Source organism: Nanorana parkeri, unplaced genomic scaffold (assembly GCF_000935625.1).
Source record: "Nanorana parkeri isolate BGI_ZX_2015 unplaced genomic scaffold, ASM93562v1 scaffold43, whole genome shotgun sequence".
NCBI classification, from domain to species: domain Eukaryota; kingdom Metazoa; phylum Chordata; class Amphibia; order Anura; family Dicroglossidae; genus Nanorana; species Nanorana parkeri.
In genome coordinates this window covers 245,635-260,310 of record NW_017306311.1, presented here as the reverse complement: position 1 = coordinate 260,310, position 14,676 = coordinate 245,635, and the positions used below count along the sequence as shown (strand labels likewise).

The window sequence follows — 14,676 nt, the reverse complement described above, 5'->3', positions numbered from 1 at the left end:
ATTGTGGGGATTCGCTTCAAATGGTAGCACATTCAGCACACTGCCACTCACTTTCACTTTGTAAGGGCTTCTTTGCCCACTTTTATTAACGCTCAATTCAAAAGAAAAGTCCATACAGGTGTTCCCTCGCAGGGGTTCTCAAACATAAAGAACTGTTTTCTGTCACAACAACAGTTTTCAGTCTCACCGACTTCAAGTTGGTCCTTTAATTTAAACGTCCACTGGCCACACAGGCGGATTGCCACACAGGCAGCTGTTTTGCCACACAGGCTGTTTCTTTGCCACACAGGCTGCTGTTTTGCCACACAGGCAGATTGCCACACAGGCTGTCTGCTCCCCAGTCCACCAGACACACAGTCTGGTTCTAGGGTGGGGCCCTTCTCTTAGGAGGAGGCTGGGACTTCTTGTAGAGGCCCTAACAAGCCAGCTAGCTTCAGCTGGGCTTGTTACCTTCGAGCCTCCAGCCCTCTCAGCACTTCCCCCTAGAGGAAGAACTTCATTAGTACACCTGAACACAGACATACCCACCTGCCTGCTGCCACTATATATATACATACATATATATATATATACTCATACATGTACACACACATATTTATGGACCATGGCCGTCAGTAAACCTTCATCATCTTCCACTGCTACAATGGAACTGGTGAAAGCCTGTACAAGCCAAAATAAACTTTAAGGTGTAACCTGAAACATGGTCACATTCCCCTGCCCCCCAACCTGAGTTTAACCTAAGTTAACCTGAGGCTTAAACCATCTGCCATGTGGCTTTGAATTTTATCCTAAAATGTATTAATTTTTTACACCCGGCATCCATGCTTGCTAAATAAATTAATTTTTGACAGTCTGTTCATCTCCAGAATGGCCTTGGGTACAAGGCTGGAAATATGTAGGGTGGATGTCATTAGGTTCCAAGCTTCAGAATACTTGCATGGTTTTCTGCAACTTGTTGCTGCTTGGTGTCCTTTCTATAGAAATTCAGTCCAACATCACTAAAAACTTTACTACAACGGTCTCACTGTAGCTCGATCTTCCTAATTTTCACAGCCTGCTGTTCTAGAGACCAGTAAGACATTACTATAATCATTGAGGGATTAAACCTTTCCAGTAACATAAAGAAAATCCTCAGCAACATGAAAAGAGACAAAAAGTGTATTTGTTGTCGTACGGTCGTCTGCAACCTCATATTATTTATGCAAAATAATGGGTGTGGAAAGGCTTTCAACGGTGTGTCTCTGAATTTATCAGCCTACACCAGGAGACTCTGTGTCTACATTCACATTGCCATTTCTTCACATTGCTGTCCAGGCCTCATTATCATGTGAATATCTAGTTATTGTTTTATGAATGTTCATATTTCAAAGCATTCCCCTCTGCTTTTTCCTCAGCAGACTTTACAATATCCAGCCTCATTATCATCATGTGGCAGGGCTGCTTTCGACTTGCATTTTCTGCTTTAAAAAATTAATGCATTGCTATTTTCTGAATACTGCTTAAGCTGCTTACGAGCACGTTATGCTATCAAACAGACACATGCAGAAAAGCTTTCTAAACTGTTGTTCTTTCAATGAAAATACAGCTGGTTCTGCATGAAAGGCATGTCTTTTCACCTGCAAATTGGCAAGCTGCTACATGTACTCCCTATTTTTCCTCTTTTGTGTGCCAGTAAATCTTTAATTTCTGTAAACTTTAAATACAAACTATTTTATTGTAATCCTTCGTGAAGTCAGCCTGGGTTACTAGGATTCATTGCTTGAAATAAAATCTGACTCAGTTTGCAGGTAAGAACATAAGTTAACAAGCATTAAATGCCATGATATTTTAATAGGCAGAATAAACTGCTGGCTTCTGATAGATAACTGGTTGGTTATCTATGGAAAACTCTGGAGGCGAGATTACCCCACAGCGTTTTGTTCCATTGTCTATTCCCACACAGACTATCTAAAGGGATCACTGTCAGCAGAATAACCCCAAACTTGGTTAATTCTGTATTATGGGACATCTATTTGGTTTTCCAATGGCCTTTCAAACAAGGGAGAGGAAAAGATATGTCAACATGTGATTGTATCTGCCATTAAAAACTGAAATATAAGTTTGGGTACAGAGAGGCTTTATAAGGATGATCTGACCAAAAACAGAGCCCTCCACCCAACAGTAAAAATAACATGAGAATGGTTCCTGAAATAAAATGTAAAAGGACCCTTGGTTTAAAAAAAACAACAAACTAGGAGGTTGTGTATGCACTTATGGCTATTTCTTCTGCATATATAATATATATATATATATATAACAGACAACTATACACAGAATAAAACTCCTATTGATAGGATAATTTACATCTCTCACAGGTATACCTACATAAAAACAAAATAAAAAAAATATGAGAAGACTATACAGTACTTTTAACCCATTCGCTGCCACCAACATATGCCATGTACACAAACTTTGTCTTTGTACACAAACTGGCATGTACACAAACTTTGTCTACAATTTCGACTGTTGGCTTTCTAGTGGATGCGATTTAGGCTGATCACTTCCACATGCTGCTGAAGATGCCATACCCCAGCCATGTGTTCCAGGCCCACCTGTCCCTCTTGGGTGCCCAGGACCTGCACGGTGGGTATCAGGATGAAGAGCAAAGGGAGACCATTGAACATTCATTCGCGGATCTTCCCTGGGTAATATAAAGCCAGAAGCAACGAGCTCTGGCTCTATAGGAATGGCAATTGCGCCACACATATTTGGTATCGTAGTGCACGCCAGAGTGAAAGCAATAATTCTAGGCCCATCATTCACTGTTAACTGATCAGCTGTAAGGATTTTTTTAAAGTTTCTCTTTTGGACAATTTTGGATACTGTAGTTTTTCACCATTTCAGAGGCACACACAATTTTAAAGCTTGACATGCTGGGTATCTATTTACTTGACTCAACCTCATCTATTCTACAAAACAGTTGGGTATTACATTGTGTTTATGTGACCTAAAATTAACTTCAGTGTATTTTTTTTACTGAAAATTTGGGTATGATAAACAGTTACACCAATAAAGTGCGACATAAAAAAAAAAAATCGGCCACCTTTTTTCTACAAGGTCTCTGCTTTCAGAAAATATATACTTTTGGGAGGTTTAAGAAATCTTTAGGCATAAAACGTGCATTTGAACATGTGTGCTAAAAATATTTTTTTTTAAAAGGGGCTTTGGCAGTGAAAGAGTTGACGATGTTGTTTTGCTGCAGTTCTTGCAGTGCTGCTCCCACGTCACCAGGTTTTCAGTCTTTGTTTTGGATTATAATCTTCCTTCACTACACCTGTTATAAAAGACTCCTGGACAAAAGAAAACTTGAAGTTACATGACCTGTTCCCCAGATGGCACTATACAGATGATATCTATGCAAATACTGACAATAGTGAGGCTTTTTCTGCAATACTGATCCTGCTTAGTATCACCACATGCAACTGAGTTTAGTGTAACAGCTCTTACTGTGCTACTGCAGAGCTAGCAAACACTGTAACGTATCAGTTAAGCTATAAAATTCTATGTGTGTAAGCAAAGATGGTCCCCCAGCTGCGTAAAGATTATGTTCCTCTCTCAAAGATTCCTCAATATTGTCATGCCTGAACAACTATCACCAGCTAGCACTTACCCCAATATTTATGAAGTGTATCAAAAGGCTGGAAATTATGTTCCACTCCCAAAAGACACTACAATAAAATTTTCCATTACTTCTGCTATGGTAGGCTTGCCTACCGCTTGAAGTTACAGTGCTCTTCTTCTATCCAGAGTACACACGGTTTCCAAAAACCAATATCCTTTGGGAAAACGAAGATCAATGCTTTGAGAGTCTCATACAGGTGTTAATGCAACATCCTGGTGAGTGGATATCACTTGGCTGCAAAAGTCAGGGTCTTAAAAACAACCTTTCAACGTAGATAATCTGTACATGTATGAGCATGTATGCATGTTAAATCTTCTTTAATATTCATAAGAACACCAAGCTCAGTTATTGCTTCTATATAAATCACAGTGTTTTTCTTTAATTAATTCAGTAGATATTATAGCACTATATGGTAACAATAAACAGTCCATAGCATGAATCATTTAGCATCATAAAATTAAAAGGAATACAGCAGTGGAATTCTGCTAGCACTGGGAATTCATCTTGGGATGTATCCAGGAGGCAATGTGATAATTCTAACAGTATATAAGAGAGTTGCTATAACACTCAATCCATTATATTGAACACTGCTCTATTAATATAGTGATGTGTAATTTACCTTCCAGTGTATTCCAGGCACATTATTTCACAGACCATATTAGACTGCTAATACCCAGCAAAACAGTGCTCCTAACCATATCAGTTAAAAAGTAAAAGTAAGCAAAATGTATTTAAAGCAAAAAGCCAAACCCCCCCCCAACAAATATATAATTAATATATATAAATTTCACACACACACAGTGTGTATGTGTATATATATATATATATATCTATATACATATATTTATATATAGATATATGTATATATAGATATATAGATATATATATCTATATATACATACATACATACATACACACACACACACTGCACATTTGAGGTAGTAAATGGCCTAATCCCTTTGACTAAAAATCACATCAGCATGCAGCTCTGCATGCTGATATGAAATCATTTTACATTCATTACTTAAACATATTTTTATTTTACTTACAAATTTCTTTTTTTCCCCACTTCCTGGTCCACTTTGGCACAAATGATGTAATGTGCCCAAACATTGCATTCAGGGAAGGTTGCATCAGCAGAGCATTGCTGGGAAAACTTATCTGTAATCTCAGGGGAGGAAAACGCCTCCCCTGAGATTACAGATAAGGTTTCCCAGCAATGGCGTTTCCCCCCCCTGAGATGATGTTCATGATCACATGTCCAAGTCACATCTGCCAGAGTTCCAGGAAGTAAAGAGAGATCTAGTAACCTGCACTTAGTTAAAATGACCATGGTCTAAGACTGGGTAAGAAAAGAAAATAAGGTATACAAAAAATAAAAAGCCGGTAATTATTTAGAAGTATGTGTTTGTAGATTGTCATTACTAAACATTTCTAAAGAAATATTTGTTGTTATTTTGGAGATATGGGTAAAGTTCCTCTTTAAGTGTGCAAAGCTGCTCTGCAGCACTCGGCTGCTTCAACAAACCATGATGTGTTATAGTGGGGTCACAGTCTACTAATCCTCACACTTCACCCAGCTTGAAAACTCTAGGGAGATTCACTATTTGTTCTCCCAACAATTGTTAGTGCGACAGAATGTGATGGGAAATATGTAGTTTTAGCATTGCTATCAGACCAAGAGGTGAAGGTAAATCTTTCAATGGGGATATTTGTTTGGGTGACAACTGTCTAAGGCTTCTTGCACATGACTGTAAGAGGAGCCATGCAGCAAAGACTTCAACATATTTCTCTGGCTGGGAGTGAAAGGTACAGCAGCGTATAGCCAGCCAGTATAATTCATTGATGGGTTTGCTGAAACCACGGCTGTACAGGTATGTAGATCCCACTGTTTACATGCATACCAGGACTACCCCAAACACAGAGGGTCTGCATTCAGAGCTGTGCATAAATCTCTGTATACATGTAAATAGTGGAATTTGGAGCAAAGGAATAAAACTGAATAAACATATCTTTATTACCAACAAAACATTTTATTTTTGCAGAGTAACCTTCATTTATGCGAAGAAACAGAGAAAGCTCGAAGAGGCACATACGTACATAAAGTATGACAGTAAAACTAGCAGCATGCAGGCAATCCACACCTATGTATGTGGTTTGGCTTTAGCAAAACCTTGAACTCTTAATAGGGCTGTTAATTATGGTTTTAACAGGTTTCCTGATAACACACACATACAAAATTCATTAGATCACAGATTTTTCTTTCCTGTAGAAAAAAGTGAAAATTATGCTGTACAGCTTCATTCTGACAACTATCTTATTGTAATTAATGTGATACAATAATAATGTGGTCTACAAAAACACACCACGCACTAACCTCAGTTTAATGAGTCTTTTCATACTTTGCTGGATATGCATTTCATTAATTTAACCAGTGGCAATCATGATGTTTTGATTTTAAATCTGAACTAAATAAAGCCAGTGCCTTTTCTATGTTGGTTCTATGGTTTAATTCTCTGGTTAAGTGCCAACACCTCAAGAGGGAAGAAGATCAAAAATGTTGGTATAGACATTGCTTAGCCTGATCAGATTCCAGTTCCTCCTGGGAAAATCAAAGACCTTCCTAAGCTGGCAGGCAAATTAAATGCTGAAAGCATATTGTGGGTTACTCCAGACAACTGTTCAAGGTGCCTATGATTCTATGGGGCATCCATATAAGATTTTCAGAACACCTTAACTGGTACCTCTTGGTTTTGAAGAAACAGAAGTTGCTTTATTCTGAGGACTATTGCACTCTTCAAGCACATCAAAGGGTAGGCTGCAAATGGAGGTTTCTCTACCAGGTTGCTGGTTCAGATATATAATTTTAAAGTCCAATTCTAGCATAATCTTTTTTTTTTTTAGTATTTTGCATAGTGAGCAAGATTTAGAAAGTCAGTCAGGTTTTTTTTTTGGTTTTTTTTTGCAGTCTTTGTCTCCGTTATGAAGATTTCCTTGTCCTCCCTGTGCCAGTTACATGGTTATGGTCAAGATTGTCATGGCAAAGGAAGTGAAGAAGAATCTCCCACTGGAAACATAGCAACAAACAACAACTTGACAAAGATCCCAACATGTCTGCACTCTACAGTACTAACAAATTGGGGTCGATGATTGTGTAATCATTTTCTTCAGAAACTGAACTATTTCTCTCAAGATAGGTCTGTTACAACAAATTTTCCCACAACTTTTATTACAGTTAAAACGTTTGGCTTTAGTTCTTTTTTGGGTCACAGGAAGACATTTACTAATGTCCTCCTGTGACCCAAACCCAGCTATTAGTGGGCTGCTGCCCGCTATATGCTGACAGTGCAGAGGCGCACAGCAGCTGGGAAGGTGCCTCGCTGCCTGATTGACAACTAGCTCTGCCCCTCTAGAGCCAGAGCCAGCTGTGTACCCCCCCTTCCCCTAGAGAGAGGGAAGGGGGGAATCCCTGCGGTGTGTGGTGAATGACAGTCACCACTCTCTGCAGGCAGGAGCCGTGAGCTGAGCAATCAGTCATTTGCGATCTCTCAGTTCTTTATCTATAGAGCCAGTGTATGACAGCTGCAGTGTCACGTGCCTGCTCAAGCTATTGGGAAGAGTACATTTTACTCTCCCAATAGCGCTCCTTTAAGCTGGCTCAGCATTACGACAATTCCTGCTGAAATTTGTGCTGTGTGTTGCCCTGCTGGCACCACACAGCACAGATTAGAAAATCAAAGGAGCAGGTGAGAGAAATGTCGGCTGAACAGTGACTGCAATCTAATAAGATGTATTGCAGTCACTGTTCGGGAATTCAGACAGCCGTGGGTTCCATGTATGGCTTGCTCTAATCTGTAGCTGTAGGCCCCTCCTAAACTCTAATGCTCACCTGTCCTTGCTCCTGTCACATCTTCGTACAACTCTGCTGCAAAGTCACCAGGTATATTCTTCTGTTTTTGCATCTGAGGAAAATCTCCATTCCTTTGGAAAAGCAGTCTATTATGCATCCCAAAAGTGGTTGGTTCTCAGTTAGAATGAAATAGGGTTTTTACATATATGCACAGAAGAAGAAGAAGCTGCTCAGCTGGGAGACTTTGCAAGGGCATTCTGGCTCCCAGTGGACAGCATAGTGAAGATCTGGTAGGGAGAAGGACAGGAGAGTGTACAACTTTGGGAAGGGGGGTGCTGGTCAGATAAAGGATAATGATACTGGGAAGTTCCATTAACCTTCTATGTCCCAGGTCTTTGGGGCTCAGGGTGATAGCCAGAATATGTTGACTCAGTTTGCTTTTTTAGTTTTGCTAGTTTTAATACATTGAAGAAAGAATAAGTTCACTTTAAGTAGACCAATATCCCTCTGGGAACATGATTAAAAAGGTATATTATAAAAACATTTTCCTTACAAAAAAAAAAATCTAATAGTTTTTAGCCATAATTTAGCTTTGCAGAGCCGAGTGGTCCCAGCTCACTATTTTGATTATATTAGTATAATATTGTGGTTACAGAAAATGTTCTTAATTCATTCCACATCAACAGTTTGTGTTCAACTGCATAATATAAGACAAACCATTGAACAAAGCAGTGTGTGCAATGCTTTACAAAAATGGATGACAATTTGCTATGATTATAGGTGTTTGGGGTACATCTACTGCACCCTTAAAATGGATTTATATAAAAGAAAGTCTATACTTTATTCATAAGGAATGGCACATAAAAAAAGTAACTGGACATTTTTCAATCTCAAGAAGTGGGACAGCGTGACAGCGATAATACATCTGCAGAAGCACATAATTTTACACAACATTAAGTGCCTGAGAACCACTTTCGTTTAGGATACACAACGTGCTAGAAGCTTTAAGTTGACATATTACATTCAATGGCTGCTAGATAATCAATTGGCTGTACTTAAGAGGCAAACAAAATGTTCCCAACGTTCAGTCTCCAGCTATGCGGGAAAAAGATACATTAATGTTATTAATGACAAGATTTTTTCTTCTTTAATAAACAAAAGTCTGAAGTCTTCAAGGAAAATATGCATTTCACTTTGATCTATTTCCTGATTATGATGTTTGAGCAACTTTAAATGAATGCTGTGAAACTAATACAGCCATTTATGAGCAGATGCAACTATCTGGACCTGAGCTTCAACAGAATAGGCAAACTGCAAAATCCAGTTTGTTCCGGTATCTGAGGAAAGTATCGGAGCATTTGGGCGAGTAAAAGTACTCACCCAAATACTCAGTATCGGCACCGATAGTAATGTTAAAAACCAGATTAATCGCCTTCAGTCCACTCCTCACTGCCATGTGTCACTCCTTACAGGTGTAGTGTCAGACCAAGCCCATAAAAGTGAAACACGTCACAGAGGTGCGGACCAGAGGTCGGATTGTGTTGCATAGATGGGAGTTGTAATCAAGTAGTTTTGGTGACATAATCTGTGTGCAGCCATATATCATCTTGGGAGTATTGAGTATTGGAGCAAGGGCGTGCTCCACTGGCAACCACCCAGTGTCCCCCTGACCAATGGATGGAAGCAATTGCGGAAACGGTGTCAACTGTGTTAGTATGCAAATCAATGAGGTTGATTAAGTAAAGGCAAATCGGCTGTTCACTTTGCATGGGAATTTGCACTTTGCAGTGGAAGTTTCCCTTAGCTTTGTGAAATTTCGCTTTGCAAAGAATTTCCAATCATGGGCAAGTCAAATAAAAACAGTATTTTCATTACAAAACAGCCACACCTTCAAAAAGGAAAGCCTGCCCCCTGCCAGCATGCTGCAGAGAAGGACCCTTGCTCTCTCTGTGGAAGCAGTGATCTTTTTGCAGAGGTCTGATACACCCCCTGCGGTGTCAGGCCGTTAGCTTTGTAGTCAGAGGGGAGCTTGAGCTTTTTTCATTGCAGAGCTATAGGCCTGGCTCAGTGAGAGGCATGTCAGACCTCCGGAATTAAATATCTGCTTACCCAAAAGAGAGCAAGGGTCCGACTCTGCAGAGGCTAACGGGCAGGCTTTTCTACTCTGGCTGTGGCTGCTTTAGAAAGAAAACAAACTGCAAAACATTGAACACCTTTTGTTTTGATGTACGTAGAATATATTTAAATGATTTAAACTGAAAGTTCAGTTGAGCTTTAACCCGTGAATGTGTCTACTTGCATTAAACACAGATCTCCCTAATCTACAAATCTGTACAGATAAAGCAAAAATGGAATGATGAAAAAGCAAAAACCTTAAAATTCCTCCAGCATGAGAGAAATTTGCTTCTTAAAATGTTGGTAGCCTGCTTGTACATGATTTAAATGTTTCACGGATCAGAACTCAGAAGATTCAGACAAACTTATATGGCTAAACTCTTTGTAGTGAAACACAATCAGAAGTACAAGCACAGATGGGCGGAGTTCAAAAAGTTCATTGTGGGGCCATGTGCTGGTGCGCGACTGTTGTTTTCCTTGTATGCACATAAAATATTGGACTGAACCACATGGAAGCAAGCACCTGAAGTGGAAGTTCAAGGATTACAGAAGCCTGCAGTGGAGGACCCTCTTTGTATATTTACAGACCAATAACAAACCTGTGCAAAATGGAAAGTCAGTATTTCTTATCTCTATACATGTTGTGAGCTAGTGACTATGAAATGATTGAAGCCAAAAGCAAAAGCATGACAGCCAGGCGCTTACCATTTTCAGAATCAAAGATCTGCAAAGGCAGTGTACGTTCTTCTGTTAAAACACTACACATCATCATCTATGTGTCTGGTGCCTGCTCCATATGCATTTGGGAGTGTACTAGGTGTCCGTCTTAGACACATATGTGAAGCATCAAAATAAAAAACCAATTGACTGTATGTGCTTGCTTAAAATACAATGCTGTTTCCCTTTAAATGTGTTTTGCAGCCAGTTCAGAAAAGTTAACAGAAAATTAATTAGATCTGTGGTCTTGCGAACACTGAAAAGTCTTGATCTATAAAGAAATCCCAAACCAATTTAATGTTCTCGGTTTTGTCAACCTAGCATTTTCTGACCTTATTTATCGAGCATCTTCCAACTCTTAACACTAGCCTCGGCAGATTTTTATTTAGTTAGAAATTCTATGAACAGATAGAAATCTCTAGTGGGGCCTCATGTTTTCTTCTCGGCCTGGAGAGGATTGTTTGAAGATTTAGGCAAGACTGCAGGTGACATAAATAAGAGATTTGAATGTGTAAAAATGACTGCATAACCCTTTTATATTCATGAATGTGCATTTCACAAGCCTCTTTCATGTATGGAGCTCGCAAGTCAAGTAAAGAATGAAATATGTACATTTTTTATTTAGCTTTAAAGCGAATATCTTTTATTGTTTGAGTTACTTTCAAACTAAAGCAATTCCTACAATTTATTTTTGACATCTGTTTCTAGTGTAATTTCCTCATGGTTATTTTAAATATGAGCCGGTAGCCACTGATGGACAAACTTATCTGTAATCACACAAAATAATATCATCCATATAGTTTCTGGATGGCTGTTGTAACATTAGGCTACCTGTACACAGTATCGCGTTCCAGAGCCCTATGGCTAAAACTGTTCACATACTTACCGCTGACATTGTAGCAGCCAGGTACCTTTACTGTGCTTAGGGCTTTATGCAAGAAACACAGCACACTGATAGAATGAAAACATATATTTAAATATTACAAATACAAGCAGGTTTTATGATATAACAAAACAGACCTATTACATAGTTACATAGTATTTGAGGTTGAATAAAGACATATGTCCATTAAGTTCAACCTATTGTGTGTATGTGTATGGTCCTACTGATGTGCGCGTATGCTTTGCTTACCGCAGCCTGACACTGTGCTTACCGCAGCCTGACACTGTGGTAAGCCTGACACTATTGTTGAAATAAGATCAACTGCTTCTTTAAAGAGAGAGTGAACTCTGAAGCTGTGCCCAAAAAATTAAGACTAGTCACCAGTATTGTCTGTGATTTCCCTGCAAGTGACATATCTCCATTACTGACTTGCAATGCCTTGTCCTGCCCTGCGTCTTGGTGTGACGGCAAATATTTGAAAGAAACTGGGCTTTGACTAGCAGTCAGAGGCAGCAGAGCCTTACATCTCACACTGCAGGTATACAGCTATGAGGCTGTGGGAACAGGAGTGCCTAGGCACATACCAGAAAGTGCACTGCTATTTTACAAAGGCATTTCTTTCCAGAGTACTGCTTATGCACAATTAACATTTCTAAATGCTCCCTATTACAACAAATCTTCACTTTCTGAGTTCAGTTTAACTTCAAGCACTAACAGAAGCCACACAATGTTTAAAGTGACACTAAACTCAGGAGCTGAATCTCAAAAATGCATTCAAGTAACTTTACTATTAACAAAAATGTAGCTTATTCCTGTGATGGACTACAATTTCAATACAAATCAGTAAAAAAAACTAAACATGAGATTATAGTCCATCACAGGAACGAGCTTGGAGCGTTGACTACTTTACAAAACACACAGGGACCATGGGGAACAAAAGTAGCCACCCTCCAGAAGGAAGGACAGTGTCAGCACCAATTCAGAGATGATTTGAGGATCTATAGCTGAGTGATGCACAAATAGGGTACAGTATTGTAATAGTTAAGGGGGAACTATAGAACTATGAGGTGAGTGATTTCCACTCACCCTCATAGTTAGAGCTGACCTGTGACAAAGAAGCGGTCACGGTTCGGCTCTATAGATCGGGAAGTGAGCAGAAACATGCAACTGATCTGCTCACTTCCAGATTGTCTCACCCTGCAGTGAGCGGTGACTGACAGTCACCGCTCCCCGCAGGGATTCCTCCCCTCTCCGACCCTCCAGCGCTAAGAGGAGGAATGAACGGGGGAGGGAGCGGGCACAGCTGGCTCTGCTTCTAGATAGACAGAGCCAGCTGGCTGCGGCACTCTCAGTATATCGCGGGCTACTGAGCTTTGGGTCACAGGAGGTGAGGAGGTTAGTATATGTCCTCCCATGACCAGAAAGAGAACTATGGGTAAAAACACTTAACCCATAGTTTTATTTTTAAAGGTACTTGAATGCATTTTTAAGATTTAACTCCTGAGTTTAGTGTCACTGCCTACAGAACCTGTAGCATTAGAATTCCATGGCAGGCTTTAAAATGACTAAATGCCTAGGTACTGTATCTGGATGCATGATCCTGAACTACAATCATCGCCCAAAGTTGGCCTTTCTGTCCAGAGATTTCTTCATTTCAAATATATGAAGCTTGTAGTCTTCAGTCCTACAACATCAAACCTAAAACCGAAATACCATATGTGATAGGTGTGGGGAATATGGTGCCCTGCGGACATCAAATCCTCAGCCAACACTGTCTACAGTTCCCAGTTTCACCAAGCTTTTGTAGGCCTCGTTTTTCTACACAGTGGGTATGTACATGTCCAATTATTCCGAAATAAATTATTCTTCATATTGCTGAAATCCTGTTGCAGTCTACAGAAAGTACTACTCAGGAGAGGGGTTGCATAGTAGGAGACTGTAGTCCCACCCTAAAAGACCTTTAGGAGCCCTGCCTAAAAGAGAAATTTTAAACAAATCAAAATCAGGGCAGATAGAGTGAACTCTAGTTTAGTATAGTGGTAATGTTTCCTGATTTCCAGCATCAGTTTGCTACATAATTCGACTTGACGGCCAGAGCTGATATTTAGGCTGTTTAAATGTACTGTATATGTTTGGAAGGCCATGTAAATGTACAATAGATTGTGGTTTACTCTGTTACAATTACAATCTGAACATCATGGATGTTTGTTAGGGTTTCTGAGATTTCCACAATTATTAGCATAGGATACAGAAATAGATGGCAGTCAGATCTTTAACAATGTGAACACCGATTGTCGGCAAGGGTTGGTTTAGCAGCTGCCCATCAGTAATGAATTGCTGAGCCACTTACATACAGTGAAGGGAATTTATCAAAACTGGAGGAGGCAAATTCTGGAGCAGCTGTGCATGGAAACCAATCAGCTTCTCTCTTTCATTTTCAAATCTTAACTAGACAAACTGAAGAGAGAAGCTGATTGGTTGCTATGGGCAACTGCTTCAGATTTTGTCTGATCCAGTTTTGATAAACTCCCCCCAATGTGCTTACTAAAAACTAAACACAGAAGCAAAACATTTAAAGGAGTTCTTATTTGGAGATTGACACAGTTTAGATTAAATTGTTTTTCCTCTGCATGTTGAGAAATTCTACAAAATAGCACACAGGATATGGACACACTGCTATATTGCTATTAAATTATTGATAAAAACCTACCTATCTGTTTACGATATTGATCGACTGGTACTCTTGTCGCTGAAGCGTCTTTCCTGCCCATTTTTCTTCTCTGCTGTAGGAGGGAGAAAAATGAATATCAGAACAATACATAAGAGATGTGGATGCATATAAATACATGTAAAAACTCAATACAATCTATAACCTTATATTTCAAACTCCCAGTAAATATATTCCTATCTTTGAAATACGGAACTCTTCTCTGCACTCTCTGCGGAGTACTGATGATAATTCTGTAAAACATAGCTTGCATTTGGCGAGTGGTGGTGTCATATTAAACCTTTTTATGGATTTAATCTCATCAGCATGAATAAATTATAGACAATCATCACTGAACACAGGCCTAATAGCAATTATAATGCCCAAACCATTTTGTATTACTCTACCCACTGTATACACAACATGGGGTGCTCTGCCGCTTCCCAATAGCATGCTATTTTTCAGTCCAGACCTGACAGCCCTGCGGGACTGAAGGACAGCAAAAAAAAAAATCAGATTGGTTGCATTTGGCGCAGACATTTGTCCGAAGATTTTTTTTAACTCTTATTACTTTGATGGAATGGGGGGAATTTATCAAAACTGTAGCAGACAGAATCTGGAGCAGTTGCCCACAGTAACCAATCAGCTTCTCTCTTCAGTTTGTTCAGTTAATATTTCAAAATGAAAGGTAGAAGCTGATTGGTTGCCATGGACAGCTGATCCAGATTCTGTTTGCACCGGTT

General features: G+C 39.5%; 1 protein-coding gene across 1 annotated transcript in view; it reads right to left on the bottom strand.

Annotated features, from left to right (window-relative positions):
- Window positions 1-14,006, bottom strand: part of TRIQK (triple QxxK/R motif containing) — a 53,557-nt gene extending 39,551 nt beyond the window's left edge. The window contains exon 1 of the mRNA XM_018572119.1: window positions 13,937-14,006. Coding sequence (XP_018427621.1) covers window positions 13,937-13,997 — 61 coding nt within the window. The 5' untranslated portion in view covers window positions 13,998-14,006. The remainder of the gene's footprint in view (window positions 1-13,936) is intronic.
- Window positions 14,007-14,676: the final 670 nt, after the last annotated feature.